We start from the raw sequence: 17,083 nt of genomic DNA on the forward strand, positions 1-17,083 counted from the left end.
AAATCTATATAAATAGATTTCCAAAAAAATCTTGACTAGATAAATGTTTGGTACTGAAGTTATTATGTGTTCAAACTTAGTGTAGCCTTCATGCAGATTTGTTAGGATTGTATTTAAGACAAGTGGAATTAAGGTCAAGGTCAAAATTATACAAAAAAATAGACGTAACTCAATATTTTTGCTTAGAAGATAAGATAATGCCCGTTGGGCGATCACTTCTCATGATTTATTGATTGTTATGTTATTTGTATGTACCATAAGACCAAATATCTACCATAAATACTTCACCAAGCATGCCATACAATGGATTTAAAGTCAGTCGGTCCGTCCGTCCACCAGATGGTTTCCGGATGATAACTCAAGAACACTTAGGCCTAAGATCATGAAACTTCATATATACATTGATCATGACTGGCAGATGACCCCTATTGATGTTCACGTCACTAGGTCAAAGGCCAAGGTCACAATGACTCAAAATAGTAAAATGGTGTCCGTATGATAACTCAAACACGCTAAGGCCTAGGATCATGAAACTTCATAGGTAGATTGATCATGACTGGCAGATGACCCCTATTGATTTTCAGGTCACTAGGTCAAAGGTCAAGGTCAAAGTGACTCAAAACAGTAAAATGGTTTCCTGATGATAACTCAAGAATAATTAGGCCTAGGATCATGAAACTTCATAGGTACATTGATCATTACTGGCATATGACCCCTATTTTCAGGTCACTAGGTCAAAGGTCACAGTGACAAAAACCGTATTCACACAATGGCTGCCACTACAACTGACAGCCCATATGGGGGGCATGCATGTTTTACAAACAGCCCTTGTTAAAGTCTTTTTTTAAATTTTATTGCTATTATTAAACTAAAAATATATTACAAATTATTGTGCGTGCTTACCATAAACTTGTTTTTCACTTGAATTTAAAGTACATACGGAATGATGCAATTTGAATATTGGTTTACATTCTACGGAGACATTTCGCCCGGAACAAAGTGATCTATGTCACAATTTACAACACATCATACACTGAGTACTTTGTTGATTAAAAAAGTTGTATTGTTTGGTACGCACTTGTTTAAGTTAAGTATTGTTCGTATTTGCAAAAAAAGCCAATTTGAGCAGCAAAATCCCAAGTTTCTTATTTCTTAAAATGCACAAATTGAAAGAACTATTATTTATGAAAATATGTTCGAAAAATACAATGGCTCAATGAAAACATGACCACTGCTTTAGATTCTTTAATGAAATTTAATTTATTTAAACATCTTTAAAAAAACAATACCGATTTTCATTATTCTATTTACCAATCAATATTTTTCAAACATGCAACTTAACAGGAACGTGTCTTATAATGTACGATTTTATCTAAGATGATGGGATTGTAGTTTGTAAAACAAGCATAATTTTGTTTGATATACTTTATTTTGAGACGTTCATGTTGGGGGCAGTGATATCCGAACACTGGTATATACGGACAATAGTTCTCAAGCTTATTTCGACATAGGCGGGCATTTTTTCCTAGTTTTTTTCGGGTAATTATTCCCTCGTTATTTTGACGACCCGGACATTAGTTACTACATTATTTTGACAACGCGGACATGTGTTACTACAATAAAATGCCAAACTTCACAATTTAGCATAGGCCAATCAAAGACTATCAGCTCATAATTAGCCGATAACTAAATTTATGTTACTTTCGAACAGTAAGCCGATTTATAATAAGCCGACAAATGTAATTTATATTGGCACTTTCCCTCCAATTCACTTCCAAGTATGTAGAAACCAATGTCCAGGGTGTCAATAATTTGTAGAAACCAATGTCCGGGGTGTCAATAGTTTGTAGAAACCAATGTCCGTGCAGTGAATAAAATCAATTAACTAATGTGCGTGCTGTCAACATAATGAAGGAACCATTGTCCCGTTGGCAAAATAACAGAAGAAAGAAGTGCCGCCCGTGTCAAAAATAACTTAGGAGCAATTGTCCGTTGGAACCATAGTCAGGGAATCCTTTACAACACGCTAATAATTTCTAACAGCTGGATGACAAACTTAGTATTAGTGTAAAACTATGGTTCGTACCCAGACGAAGACAAATGCGTTCATTTAAGTTATTTTCATTATATTATTATTACTATTTAGAGTATTCGATATTCTACAGGATTGTGTGTACAAACATTTCTGGAGATTCTTCTCACAAGAAAACGATTTTTTAACACATCTTGCAAACAATCACAGCCTTTTAATGTAATTAATGTGTCCAACTTTTAGACGATTGTCGAATTTTATGTTGTGCACATTCGTCAAACTAAATCATACCAACAAACAAACTGTTAAAAATAAGACTGAATACTGTTAAAAGCATATTTTGAGGCAAATGTCCGTGATCACAGATATAACATATATCAAAATTGAAACGGCCCAAGCTCTAGTACTTAATGTTTAAAACGCATTTGATGCATTACACGTTTTAATAATTTCGATGGTATGCATTCGAGAGTCGTAAACGGCACAATTTGTACTGGCGCAAACTAATAATTGTTGTTAACAATAAGATGTGTTGTTATTCTAAAATATTAACTCCAAATAGTTAGGTTTCTAAACTTAAATCGAGTACTGGTACTCCTTGTCACAAGCTTGCAAATTACTACTTTTTTAATGTGAGTCTCGCGAAAATATTACGTGGAGCTAATGTCGACAACTTCCGGTCCTTGAACTTCAACGTGGCTGCTACTATTTGTGCACTAGGTCTTTCTTCCATTGCATTCAAACATGCAGTAAGCTTTTCGTTTACACGGCTATCAAGTTCAAGCTGCATAATTTCCGCTTGCAATGCCTTACTGCCTTGCCTGGTTAAGGTAACAATTCTGTCATCGTCCGATTTTTTGGGATCCATTATTTCGAGCGCCAAAATTGCAAATGCATACATGTCCGCATGCGCGACGTAAATACTCCCCCTGAGTACTTCCGGTGCGAGATAAACATTTGAAGAGACGTTGTTGTATGGATCGGCCGTCATTGTTCGAGGGAGGCATTGTCCGGTCATCTGGACATTTCCACTCGCGTTGACCTTTTAAACGCAATAAATATACATATAATCCGATTCATGCAATTTAATAAATATAATTGTACCTTCATGATAGCAGTTAACCTTTACAATAGCGAAATCATATGAAAATAAAATTGTATTATATCGACTGAACCAAAAATACACCCGAACCATCCAAGTTCAGCAAAAGTATGACAAATTCAGACATATACCCACGTTGTGTTAGTCTCGTAAGACATTTCAATGTAATTCATCTGCTTAGAAATCTTTAGTCATATTAGTCGATTTCTAATATATATTTATATTTGAGAAATCTTTAATTTTGGTTTGCTTTTTATTTCCCATTCAAACTGTCGCAATCCTTTCTCATCGACTTTAACGTTACACATTTCAACGAAGGAGGAATATTTTTTTTATAAGCCTCAGTATTTAAAAGTTCGTATTGCAGTAGAAAAAATTAATTGAGAATGAATATCGAGGGCTGAACGGAAAACTGTTGTATCTCCTTCTTTATTTAATATGAGTTACAACAGTCTTCCATTCACCCCTCGATATACACGCAGTCTCTGATATCTTACCGTTAATGAGTACTTCGAGAGTTCCATATGGACCAAGCCTTTAGAGTGAATATACTGTAGACCAGTCAACACTTCCTCCAAGAGTTTCGGCTTATTGACGTCTGGATGGGTTCGTGTGTAATTGTGTGCAGATTGTAGCTTTCCACTAAAGATTAAAGCTGGTGTCATGAAATCTGGTTGATGATGTACTCCCAGAAATTCTGCTAAACAGACGTCGTTGTGAAGTAAACACCTAAAATATGGATTAATAATCTATTGGGTAACGTTTTATAAGTTGCTTCGAAATTGCATTTCTAAAGATCAGCTGGTTATAATAATTAACTGTATATTCCATACACGGATTTTAATCCAAATGAGACAGCATATATTTTATAATCAAACTGAAGAATATTTGTTAAATTAGTATTATTTAACAAAATAAAACACAATATTGTATTACAAAATCGGTCAAGTTTAACCCAAGAAACAAAATGAACAACACTTTTTCTAGGCGAACACACACACATTTATTTTTCTTACCGTAGTTTTGCTAATTCCGTTTGCATGTTGTCAATTTTTACTTTGTACAGTTTTACCACAACATACTCAGTTTCACTTCCCCGCCTTATACGTCCGATGTGAACTAGAAAATAACCATTTTAATTAACCTTTTTCACATGACATTGGTAACATTCGTATATATTTATCAGATTTGTAATCACGTGTTTTTTTTATCATTTTTGACAAAAAGTATGTTTATATGTTATGGCCTCGCTCGTTTTTCTCATATACATTTAATTGTTTGAAATAGTTCAGCTAATTTTTTTAAATAGCAACGACAATAAAAAACAACCATACTAAAAGTATGTGAAGATCATAAAAAGCGATTTATTATAAACACTGGCTTTGTTACTGGAGTTGGCACTGTGAGTTGAAACTACATAACATATGAATAGTCAATTGATAGCTTTTGTATCTGTAATAGTCATACAAGTATTTTTGTTCAATATACCATTTAAGTGCAACAAAACAAATGCCTACCTATGTGCCACTGTCCATGAGGAACAATAGTCGAGCATGTATCATCGCTCAACTGATTTGCTTGCATCAGGTCAGCCATTGATTGTTTCCGTTTCATGTTTCGACCTTTGGACTCGTGAAAGTGCTGAACAATTTCGATGTCTTCGTTTTCAAAGTCGTTGCAAAACACAGAAAGTTCACCATACCTAACTAGGTCTGTGCGTAATTTTTCAATGCGAGTCATCATTTCAACATAGTGCTGACGTTCTTTACCCTCATCGACGACTTCTTTTTCAAATCTTCCTTGTAGCTCCTTATTGGAGTCGATCAGAGAGGGGATTTTACTTTCTAAACGAGATATATAATTGAAGGGTCTTTGTAGAAACTCTCGGACAAAAGATTCCAGACGAGGGTCTTTGTCTTTCAACATTTTATCGAGTAATTTTTCAGCTTGTTTCTGTGCAACCTTTGATGGACTGTTTTCGTATTCCTTCAATTTTAAGTCTTCTCGTTTCTTCCGTATTTGCCGAGTAATTTTCTTGCTTAATTGAGACAGCAGTTTATGTGGAACTTTGTGGTCGAAAAGCAAATCTTCCTCGAAATCTTCAATAGACCTGCACAAATTATTGAGAAAGACTCCACTGTCACGAAGTGCAGCTGGTAAGTTTTCAGTGTGACACTCCTTTTCTATTTCAGTCATTTCGCTTTCAAGATCACTCAAATGCAATTTCGCCTGACGGAACAGTTTCTTCTCAACGTCTGAAATTTGTTGTGTTTCTCGATCCCATTCGTCCAACAGATCGTTTAGGCGGTTGTCAAAAGCAGTTTCGATGTGTCGTTTTACCCATTCCCAAGTGCCAGAAGCATGCTGCATATTAGGCAGTTCACCGTCTTTGGTTCCGTACTTGTGGGAAAGTTTTCGAGCGGCTTGCGTTGTTTGGAGATATTTCTTTATCTGGATAATAGAGTCAGATAGAAACACAGAGTAACGATTTAATTATCCGCAATTTTTAGTGTTTATTGTAATATGATCACCACAATACAAAGTAGTATTTAACATGTAGATATATACTAGCCTCGTCGCTTATATGTCGAACTGAGTATTCCATTTCGGATTTTAGATGCTTCACTACGTCCCCTGCTTTTCTGTCCAAAACGTTCAATTTCTGTGTGGCTTCGGCTGACTTCCGCTGTCTTTCTCTGCCGGACATCTCTAGTGTTCTAACCATAGTTCGTAGGTAGTGCACACTTCGTTGAAGCACATTGCCCATCCACCTGGAGCGGTCAGACAGTGTTTTTTTAGGACTTTGGTATTTCCCATGTTTATAAATATTAGTATTACTCTGCGTTCAAGAAGAGTCATAGACAGAACAACGAAAAGATTATCAGCAATTTGGGAAGATTTTGTTTCAGTGAGTTCACGTTTAATTGTATACGAACAGTGCTGCTTTGGAACTAGCTTGTGCGGACTGCGCATGCTCATTCAGACTGAAACTTTTCTCGCTTGTATTATGCATGTCCTATTTCGAACATCTTATCGCAGGAATGATGCTATACAACTTAAAACAACTATAGTTTGACAAACTATGTTTCTTTCTTACTATACTGGTAACTATTGCATCAGTTATGTTCTTTGAAAAAAGAATGATTCGGGAACAATTAGTTATATAAGTAAGTATTTAATATATATTTGTTTCAGTCCTTTACCTATATGACGCATGGATTCTCTTGTCTAGTGACACATTGACGAGTGACTGCAGACCAAGAAGGAGCGCCACAAACTCGTCCGTTACATACCCAGGATTCACATTTTGCTCACGCAGAGCAGCCATAGTTGAAAAGAACACCGCAAGCTTGGGTTCAAACTCAGGCCAAGTCTTTTCCAGTTGATTGATTGCATTTCGCCTCACAGCGTCCTTGTCTTCGTCCTTTACCATGTCCCAGCGGTTGCACACGAACAGGGCGGCTTTAGGATTGAACTTGACTATGTCTGTGCTTGACTTCTGCGATTTGATTATCAAGCTCATCAGGTTCACTAACTTAAACAAAAGAAAGAGAAAATGGAACTCCAGAAATATAATCAAGACGGGAAGCCTTTTTACTATCAGGTAATCGTCGATTCGCCAATCATTCTGTCTTTTTTTCATTTCTAGATTTGAAAAAAGTTAACATTATATTAATCGTTACAAGTTGCAATCACTAATTCACAAACGATATATATTTTTAATAAATTAATTAAGTTAAATTTCAACAAAACGTCACTATCATCTTATCATGTTAAAAACTATATTATACGTGTTCCAGGTGATTTAATATTATAACCCTTACCCTGTCCTCTGCTATTCCAAGCGCATTGTCCGTCATAATGATGTACATGAAGCCAAGTATCTGGTGTGTGCGTATGTACTCCATCAAATAGTTCTCTAAGAACTCATTTTCACCGATGCCTGGAGTGTCAACAAGTACTAATCCGTTCTGAAATTAACCCATTTAAACCAATATTTAACAGTTCTGATTATACACCATATCAATCAGTACGCAAACATTAACTTAAATTAAATATTAACGATATTTATCAGTGTTTAACCGTTCGGACAACGCACAATAACATGGTTAAGGATTTTTAAAGTGATAAGGATTATTCGCTAATGAGAGAATTTTGCACTAAACATTTCAAAGAAAGGAATAATTCTTATGAAGTATTATTTTGTTTGCTCGAAAAAAAAAATTACAATTGCTAACTAAGTGTTGTCCAGTTGTCAATATTATATTTATTTTAGTTCAAGCCATAGAGCTGCTAAAGAAAACATACTAAATTTTGCATTTTCTTTCTTATTTTTTTAACCTTCATTCTACAGTCCTGTTCGAGATCAACTAGGTTTTATATTACATTCAATTTGGGCCGTGCTCTGTGAAAATGGGGTTTAATGCATGTGCAATCCGCACAGGCTAATCTGGGAAGACACATTCCTCTGTTATTGTATTTTTCGTTAAAAAAGTGTCTTCTTAATAAAAATCATGTTTAGTTGGAAAGTGTCGCCCCTGACTGCGAGCTGCATAGGCTAATCTGGGCCGACAGGTTACGCAAGTGCATTTAACCCCATTTTTACAGATTTAATTCAGAAAATGAGGTACGTTAACTTTTTAATAAAAAAACCTATTTTAATAAACATTTTGATGAAGTTCTATACATTAAATTAACATTTCAATACTATTTTCAAACTTTTTGATGCATTTTGTCTACTTACTGCTAACATTGGAAGTGGCAAATACACTTGAATTTCTGCTATATCGTGTTCTTCTTTCCTAGCCGCGTATACATCCGCGTGAGGCTTGTTCTGGTTGGCCTTCGAGAAATAGGCCCTTTGTTGTAGTTGTTGCAGGCCCTCCTTGTCCAGGTTAGGGATCTTGTCAATGTGGCCATCCCGGTACACGATAATGGCGTTTCGGTATGCGTAATACTTGATCACAGTAATGCATGAGGTACATGGCAGCATGTGGGACGGTAGGATCTCCTCTCCGAGGATTGCGTTCAGTAAACTAGACTTGCCGGCGGAGGACTCTCCTGTATAAGTGGATGCAAATATGCGTTTGTACGGATACCAAGATTGATAATATAATATGAGAATAATTACTTTAAATAATTAATATCAAATTTAATATAGCATTTTCTTAAAAAGGGAATTATACTACACATGGTAAACCGTAGGCTGTTATAAATGCTGAATGAAGTTTCCGTTATAACAAAATGTGATAATAAAATACAGATACACATTTTAAACATAATATATAGAGAAAAACTAGTTTCGTTCTTTTCGACCTATGGTGATCTAGTTTGCTAACTACACAATTATACAATTCATGAAAAATGCAATGACATGAAACTAATGACGCATTGCAGATGTATAAGTCATATCGATTGTTCATTCAGCATCGTATGGTGTTTTGTGAAAGTCACTTGATCAATCGAATGGCTTGTACCATGGAATGTATGGAAGGGGATTTCCGCCAGTGCATGCATGCATGTTAAATGAAATTCTTATTTTAACAACTGTCATGTGCATTCTGTAACATGGTATTGGTAGTTGCATTTCGCCTAGTTACATTAGTTGTACAAGCACTTCATATACTTGTGTCATATTGATAAGTTTATATTTACTTCATATATATCTTTACTGCGTGTGTGTTATTGACAACTGCAGTTCACCTTTTGGACTTTGTATGAATGCTAATTCTAACGACGTTCTTTGTTTTACTATATGCATTTGGCTATGTTGCTACTGAATTTAACAAGCTGTTAATATCTTTGTGGATCTATATTTTTCTTAAGTCGATTGCTAGTGCGTTTTTGATTTAGGATTAGTTTTCGGTTTTGCATACACCGCCATTATAAATAGTTCACGTCGCGAAAAGGAGAACCAGTATTCAAAAACATAATTCCAGCGCAAATTGCAGCGCAAATTACTATTTCCGGGAGATCACTCTAAACATCAAAATGAAAATCTCCGGTATCAATCGTGATATATCGACTATCTCTGGAATCCTCCGTAAAAAAATGCCTCATTTAAATACAATGAATATTCATTGTGTCGAAATACCGTCTTCCAATAGCCTCATTTACTAAAAAGCGGTGAGCGGGTAAAACATAGCCGTCTACAACATGATAAATGCGGCGACACGAATTACCATTAGCAATTTAATGTTGATGTTTTTACTTTCAATACGCATATCGACTGTTTTGTTGCGAATCTCGAACATGTTTTAAGAAAATGATAAGGAAACATTAGGCATTTTTCGTTAAAAAAAAATAAGTCGATGCCTCACCCTTGAATATCATTTTTCTGACTGCGGAATGAGGACGCAAATAAAGGGTTGAAGGCGATTTCTTTGTGTAATAATGACACTTAATTGTTTCGTGTCATCGATCTTTAGTAATATTTGTTCCGGATATGTTTTGTTCTCGTTCACTAACTACCTCTAATTGTGTTTTCATGTTACATGTCTGCTATTTACACTATAACTACCTACCCCCTAACTCACATATACCGATGTACTAATTTAGTAGTTTTAAAGACCTATTCGCTAATAAATAAATAACACCGGAACCACGAGGCTCGACATGACTTTGTGAAACAAATGACTTGAGACGTTTATTGTTTTGTATTACTTTGTTAGTACGTTAGCTACTACTGGCGTCCTTACGGCGACCTAAGATTGTGTTTCTGGAAATTTCTGATTGTCGTAGTAAGGACGCCAATGACTTTTTCGGTAAAAATGCTGTTTTTCGCCTTCCCGTCACACCAGCGTCCTGGTTTATGGCGTTCTGCCCATATCTTTCCCATCACACGCAACATTCGTATTTGTATATGAGCTTGGGAAAACGTGGCTTAATGCTTGTGCGTAGAGTGTCGTCCTAGATTAGCATGTGCAGTCCGCACTGGCTAATTAGGGACGACCTTTTCCGCCTAGACAATATTTTCGGTTAGAAAAAAAAACTAAATGAAATTCGATAGGTACTTTAAACGATACTTAATACACGCATTAATTACATTTGTAATGCACAATAATATCATATATATTATTCAAGTAAATTCCAATTATTACTTAAAAATTGAAAAGGCAACTTGTCATTTATATGACCCAGTGTATTAAAACTATTACCGAAAGTGGTTACAGCAGGCATGGTAGTCAATAACAAGCCTATACATGAGTGTCAAGCTGAATGAGTTATATGGCCAGTAAAGGGATACTAAATACACATGTTAATATCAACTATAACTGGTTTACCTTTGGTTCAACTCTATTTTGTTAGTTTAATATTGTATTGGCAGGTTTAACGCATGGGAATTTATGTGCGAAAATATTTTTTTAGGATGCGGTTTCAAAATCATGCTACTTGACCGCATTTAAAATATTTACGGTTTTCCAGGAAAGATTTTCGAAACCAAAAAAAAAACGAAACTCGTTATTTGATTGTATCTATTTTTTGTAATTAAACGCGTGGAAAATCTATCGACACGCCCCATTTCTCACAAGCGTTAAAGTGAGCCTTATTCTGGAAAAACTGGGCCGAATTCACATTCTTAAAGTGTCATCAGAGATTATGCTCTGAAGTGCGCATAGGCTAATCCGGCACAACACTTTCCGCCTTTATGGTATTTTTCCTTTAAAGTAAAGATTTTCTAAGCAAAATCCCGTAATTATTCGGCCCCTATAAGCCTGTGCGGAATGCGCCGGCTAGTCTGGTTTGACACTCTAGGACTGCACAAGCTAGTCCGGCGCAACATTTTCCGCTTTTATGGCACTGTTCCTTTAAAGGAAGCGAATATCCAGTTTAGGCGTAAAGTTTCGTCCCTGATTAACCTGTGTTGCCTGAGCCGGCTAATCTTGAATAATACTCTAGGCATATGCGCTTTTGGAAAACGGGGTTTAATGAATGTGCGTAAGGTGTCGTCCCATATTAGTCTGTGCAGTCCGCATATGCATATGTCCATCCGTACCTTCGGTCGTTCCTTCGTTTGTCCGTTCGCCCGTTCGTCCTTTATTTAGTCCGTCCGTCAATTCGTTCGTCCGTCCGTCAGTTCGTTCGTTCGTCTTGAACACTATTTAAACTTGCTTTTGGTTGTTCGTTCTGCAGTCGGACGATTTCGCTGACCGGATTTCTTGACTGTATTGTGCCGTGGAGTTCATAATGCCTTCGTTCATCCGTGCGTCTGTTCGTTCGTCTCTTCTTTCGTCCGTCCGTTCGTTCGTCCCTTCTTCCGTTCGTTCGTCCGTCTGTTCGTTCGTTCGTCCGTCTACAGTTTCCGCTAGCGGCTGACAGTTTGTTCATTTAATACAACATATTCGTTTAAAACAAATAAAACAAAGCAAAATGCAATTGTCATTTAGCAACATGCATGTAATCGCGGGTATTACCAATTGTAATATATCAACATGGTGTTGTCATGAAGTAAACTACAATTGTCATTAAGCAAAATGAAATTGTAATTTAGCAGCATGCATGCACTGGCGGATATTCCCTTCCATAGGAATGGACTACAGCGACAAATTTAATCGAAGAACACACTTCACCGAATAGTTTGGAGACGCCATTTTGGAGATGTGTATTGAAATCGCCATTTTGATCATGGTGTCAATATTGACATAAGCGTGTTAAATCGTTTGTTTAAATTGTTGAAGATTAGCATACAGTTATCATTTGTCTTGAATCTTTGTACGACACTTGCGAGTGCAATGTCTATATCAATATTTAAGATTTATTGTCCCATTGATGTCGTCGTTTAACTTCTGTCGTGCGGGCTGTGGTGATTTTTAAAAAAATAACCGTTTTGTGATTTGTGACATTGAACTAGAATAAAATATGTACGTTCTTGGTATCAAATTGTTTGTTTTGTTGAATCTGATTCATGTTGATAGAAATTGTTGGCTTTATTGCAAATCCCACGTCACTCCAAACATTGACTGATATAAGAACTTCCTGTTGACCATGATATATCAGGCAAAGTTATATCAGGCAGATTTCAATGCGGTGATATGATAAATTATAAAACGATGGGACAGTAACCTGTTATTCTATACATATATCGCCTACTATCGAATTGACGCATTACGATATATATCGCATGATATCAATATGACGCATTATAATATATATCGCATGGTATCAATATGACAAAACACGAATACATATCAACTGCTAGAATTTTGATTTTTCAAACGAAAAATGACTTGCTATCGATGTGACTTACTATGAATATTTATTGTCTGCTTAGCAATATGACGCATTTGGAATACATATCGCCTGCTATCAGGTGGGTCGCATTAAAATGACGTAAGACCTGTTATAAATATGGCAATTAAAGAATGCATATCAACTGCTATAAATATAAAACATTAAAAAATATCACCTGCTATCAATATGACGCATTCCTTTTCTTGGAGGCTCGCAATTCGTTTATCACAATCTTCGCGTATGTCGTCAGTTGATCCATCCTTGTTTAAAAGCTCTTCGACAATTTCCTGTCTTCTGATCGTCTGTGTAAGGGATTTCTTGGGAAACACGTTCTTTAGTTCATTGACCATTCTGCACAAATTTTCTCGTTTTATTTTATCGTCTTTACCAACATCGGCGATTTGTCGTTGAATCTTAAAAAAGGTAAATTGTTTAATTCAATGTACACTAGTCTACATACGAAATATATTGTGAGAAATTTCTATTCACTTATTTGTCAGAAATGTCGGATCTTATAACACATACTATATAGTTGCACACTATAAAAACGGTTGTTTATTCAGTTTTAGGCTGAATCTAACACGTCTTTTAACTGACTTTAAAACGCCTTTTGGCTGTCACATGAACACATATTCGCTGCTTTTTGAACGCCTTTTGCCTGCGAATCGTACCCAAAGGATCGATATTTAACATATACAGAAGATAAGCGATTTACGTTATTACCCAAAAATATAATATCGCTTCGTTTTCATTATATAAATTACACATTTTTCTACCTATCATAATCTTTTTGTGAAGATGTTCAAGCATGATAAAAAAGCAATGGTATTGATGTTAAAAAGAGTATTTGTTTAATTTTTACGAAATTTTTTTTTTAGCAAGTTTAGTTTAATTTTACAAACCATGATTTATTGAGTCTCGCTCTAGGAAAGCGGAGCTTAATGCATGTGCGTAAAGTTAGGTCCCATAATCGCCCGTGCAGTCCGCCGCTCAGGCTTATCAGGGACGACACTTTCCGCCTAGACTGGATTTGTTTTATAAGATGCCTCAAAAACCCATGCACGTAGAAAGTCTCGTCCCTTATTACAGTGTGCAAACTGTACAGGCTAATCCTCGACGACATTTTACGCACATGCATTCAGCCCGGTTTTCCGAGAACGACGCTCAATAGAAGGTTCATATATGGAACAGCTGGATCTAAAATAATTAGTTGTACGGTGGCATAGAGGTGACATTTACTCCTCTTTTTTAAATTGCACTCCTCATTTTCTATCTCCTTGCCTCGACTAAGTAACTCGAGGCCACAACTTACTTACTCGTGATCATCAAGTCGAGGCCACGAGATAGAAAAAAGAGGAGTTTAAATCTAAATAAAAGAGGAGTGCACTTAAAAAAAGAGCGATGCAGTAAATGAGCGATGATAGTCAGCCAATCAAATTTTGCGTAACATCTGCAAATATTCTGTACGCATATATATAGCTGGCCATGGCGGACTTTTACTGTGATGATTACTTCCCTTTGTATAAAGATCACCATGGACGACCATATGGAACGATTTGATTTGCTGACTAACCCGTGGCCACGAGTTATCTAAGTCGTCCTCGAGATAGCTAACATTCTTTCCTCTTTTGTTTATTGCACCCTTCCTTTATTTACTGCAACCGCGCTTTTTTAATTGCACTCATCTTTTATTTAGTTTTGCACTCCTCTTTTTTCTATCTCGTGGCCTCGACTTAGTTACTCGAGGCCGCGACATAGCTAACTCGTGGCCACGAGTCCACGAGATAGAAAAAAGAGGAGTGCAATTTAAAAAAAGAGAAGTGAATTTCACCTCTATGACATCGTATAGTTTAATATAGATTAACATATTCTACCTCCTTTTAATTAAAGAATAATGGAGATTAATGTGTACACATGCTGTCTTTGACTCTGAATAATAGTTGTATAATAAGGCAAATAAAACATTCAAACACCTTGTCTTTTAAATTGCCTGACTTGGTCAGCGTCAGATGACATTTCAGCCTACACTTGAATTCCGATAGCGACTCTAGACCGTCATAGTCGACATTGTGCGTTTCAGCCAACGCGATAGCGTCACTCAAATCCGGAAGTAACTCTATATCTTGGTATGTTAGACCCTGATGAACGTCATCGTCTGTGTTGTTTTCGTGTATGGTAGAATACATTATCCTATCGGGTTCATCCGCCATAGTAACTTGTCTAAAACAATAAGGATTAATTTGAGCTTTCGTCAAACGCAATTAATTAAATGTGTAACATAAATATAAAACTCAACATTTTATTAGTATGACACACTGAGTTATTATATTTCTATGTTCCTAATAATGTGCTTAAAACTTATCAAAATTCAGTTCAATATTTGGAAATTCACAAATACATGTATCGCTATCAATTATGTATTAACATTTTGGTCATGGTCCAATGATAAAATCAGCAATTAAACAAAACAATCAATATACCATAAAATGATTTATGGAGGTCAATATTTTATTCCAATGAATTTGCAGTTCGAATCTATCCGTGCCCGCTATGTAACGTTGGGTTTGCTGAAGATAAATATACCGCAACGAACTCTCGTATGCTTTAATTTTATTGATAAGGAAGTAATTTTACGCATGAGTTGGTAATAAGCGTTCAATAAAATGGTCAAAAACAGATGTTCAGTTTAGGTTAATCAAATAGATGAAAAAGCTTGGCATGTGGCTTAGTATTTTCTTCTGAAACTATTTATTACAGTTAGACTTTTTTTTCAAATTTTGATATTTCAATCAGTAATGGTTTGTATAATTCCTTTAACAAAAGAGCAAGAAAAGCAATAATGACACCATATAACTACAACAGGCATACCGGTATATGGATTTAAATAAAATCAAAGAGACTAGGGCGTGTAATTATTGTGCATATTAGGTATAGATAGTGGTACATACTTAACCCATGTATGCCTAGTGGACTCTCCCAACCTTCTAAATTGGATCAATTTATTACCAAAATTAGGGATGTCTAGTATATTTGTTTCTATATTTAGAATATTTCTTACAGAAATTCCTTTAAGCAAACAGCGCCGACCCATATGAGACGCCGCATCATTCGGCGTCTCATCTAGGTCTACGCTGTTTGCCAAGGCCTGTTTTCTAGACGCTAGGCATATATTGCGACTGTGACTTTTTAACGTGTTATGATTCTCGGACCTCGAGATAGATTTTATAAAATGCTCTGCATCTAATAAAATAAGCGTAGTTTCACGCGCAAAATGGATGTCGATGCATTCAGATTGCAAATTCAGTGTGTGTACGAAATCTTTCAAAAGTACCATATTTACTTGGATCGTTTCCATTAACACAGCAAAGAATAGCAACACATTTTTAAAATGCCAAAAAGCATTATCCTTTAACAAATAAAGCAATTATCATTAACTATTATCGTTTAATACACAAAAGTGTGATTTAACAGCCTAGTAGCAACGAGTAACACTATTGCCAAACTTGGTAAATGTATTCTTTAAAAAAAAACTACGTTTGAATAAAGTACGCAATTTGGAAGATAAGATGAATTCCACTTATAATACATACTTGCGGTAATCTTCGACAATCCTTTCAATGTGCAGTCATCAATGCTATAAAATCCAGATAGTTTAAAATGAGAAGCACTTCTTATTTGTCTCTTATTTGTCTCTTACCGGTCTAACTACCCCGAGTTAAAGCGCTGTGGTATTCCACTGCAATTCAATACACTGGCTAGGCTTGTTCAATCACGCTCGTGGTTAACCTGCATATTAGTTGTTACATTCATGTATTTAAATAAACTTTTAAAGTTGCAACGAGAACAGGCATAGTAACTACCCGGAAGATAGAAAATTTGCAACGGTTGTTGAGGCGCAATTAGTCATATCTCTGCGCGGTGTATTAAAGGGGCCGTCCAACGTTTTGGTAAATTGACAAAATTAAAAAAAGAAGTTTCAGATTCGAAAATTTTCTTTTTAGTTATGATATTTGTCAGGAAATATTAATACTGAACATTCACCATGCTCTAAAATATCCATTATATGCATCTTTTGACGATTTAAAAACCAGAAAATTATAAAGCGTTGCAACGCAAAACGATTGAATAATTTGGAAAGTTCTGTGTTGTCGTTATATTTTGTGAAACTACGAAGATTGCTTATGTAAGTATGTAAGTAAAAAATACATCACCTCATTGCATGAGCATGGACGGTCGAGTGGTCTAAGCGGGAGACTTTTTACTTCAGGACTCCAGGGGTCAGTGGTTCGAACCCAGTTGAGGGTTGGTTTTTTTACTTTTTTAAACTGTATTCTTGTTGTTTTTTTACTGGAGATTTTTTAAGGCAAATGGTTAAATTTAAAAATATAATGTATTTAATGGCAAACTTCAATACTTGCCAAAAACTGTGAAAAGGCCCTTTAACTCAATAATTTCTTTGCGGTTAACACTGTGCGGTTAAAATAAGTCTTTTTACTTCTACACAATAAACAACCTCTGACAAAGCAAAGCAAATACGGGCCACGCTCTGAGAAAATTGATTTAATATAATTGCGAAAAGTATCGCCCTATATCAGCCTTTCCACTCAAGCTGGGTTTGTTTACAATAAACTTCCTTTAAACTAAAATGTCCATGTAAGCGGAAACCGTCGTTCCTGATTAGCCTATGCAGACTACACAGGTTGATCTAAGACGATTCT

General features: G+C 35.8%; 1 protein-coding gene across 3 annotated transcripts; it reads right to left on the minus strand.

Moving 5' to 3' along the window:
* Positions 1–1,410: 1,410 nt before the first annotated feature.
* On the minus strand, positions 1,411–16,226 carry LOC127869158 (uncharacterized). 3 transcript variants are annotated; one of them, XM_052411486.1, is made up of 11 exons: positions 16,063–16,226; positions 14,339–14,585; positions 12,541–12,778; positions 7,879–8,195; positions 6,959–7,105; positions 6,338–6,669; positions 5,707–5,905; positions 4,652–5,585; positions 4,151–4,253; positions 3,632–3,863; positions 1,411–3,074 (listed from the first exon to the last, which is right to left on the minus strand). In XM_052411486.1, the coding sequence occupies exons 2-11, from the start codon at positions 14,573–14,575 to the stop codon at positions 2,652–2,654; spliced, it is 3,162 nt and encodes a 1,053-aa protein (XP_052267446.1). In that variant the 5' UTR covers positions 14,576–14,585; positions 16,063–16,226; the 3' UTR covers positions 1,411–2,651. The 3 variants fall into 3 exon arrangements, with proteins under 3 accessions (XP_052267446.1, XP_052267439.1, XP_052267458.1); XM_052411479.1 differs by having other exon boundaries at positions 15,956–16,226; XM_052411498.1 differs by lacking the exon at positions 16,063–16,226 and adding an exon at positions 14,846–14,929.
* Positions 16,227–17,083: the final 857 nt, after the last annotated feature.

The sequence above is a fragment of the Dreissena polymorpha genome, chromosome 1, assembly GCF_020536995.1.
Source record: "Dreissena polymorpha isolate Duluth1 chromosome 1, UMN_Dpol_1.0, whole genome shotgun sequence".
NCBI lineage: Eukaryota > Metazoa > Mollusca > Bivalvia > Myida > Dreissenidae > Dreissena > Dreissena polymorpha.

What these genes read in the sequence shown, in the direction of transcription:
- LOC127869158 (XM_052411486.1), bottom strand. Translation starts at nt 14,575, where the DNA reads ATGGCGGATGAACCCGATAGGATAATGTATTCTACCATACACGAAAAC. An exon ending in ATGCGTCATATTGATAGCAG is followed by an intron (nt 8,196 to 12,540) that starts GTGATATTTTTT and finishes CCACTTATACAG; the next exon opens with GAGAGTCCTCCGCCGGCAAG. An exon ending in TGCCACTTCCAATGTTAGCA is followed by an intron (nt 7,106 to 7,878) that starts GTAAGTAGACAA and finishes GGTTAATTTCAG; the next exon opens with AACGGATTAGTACTTGTTGA.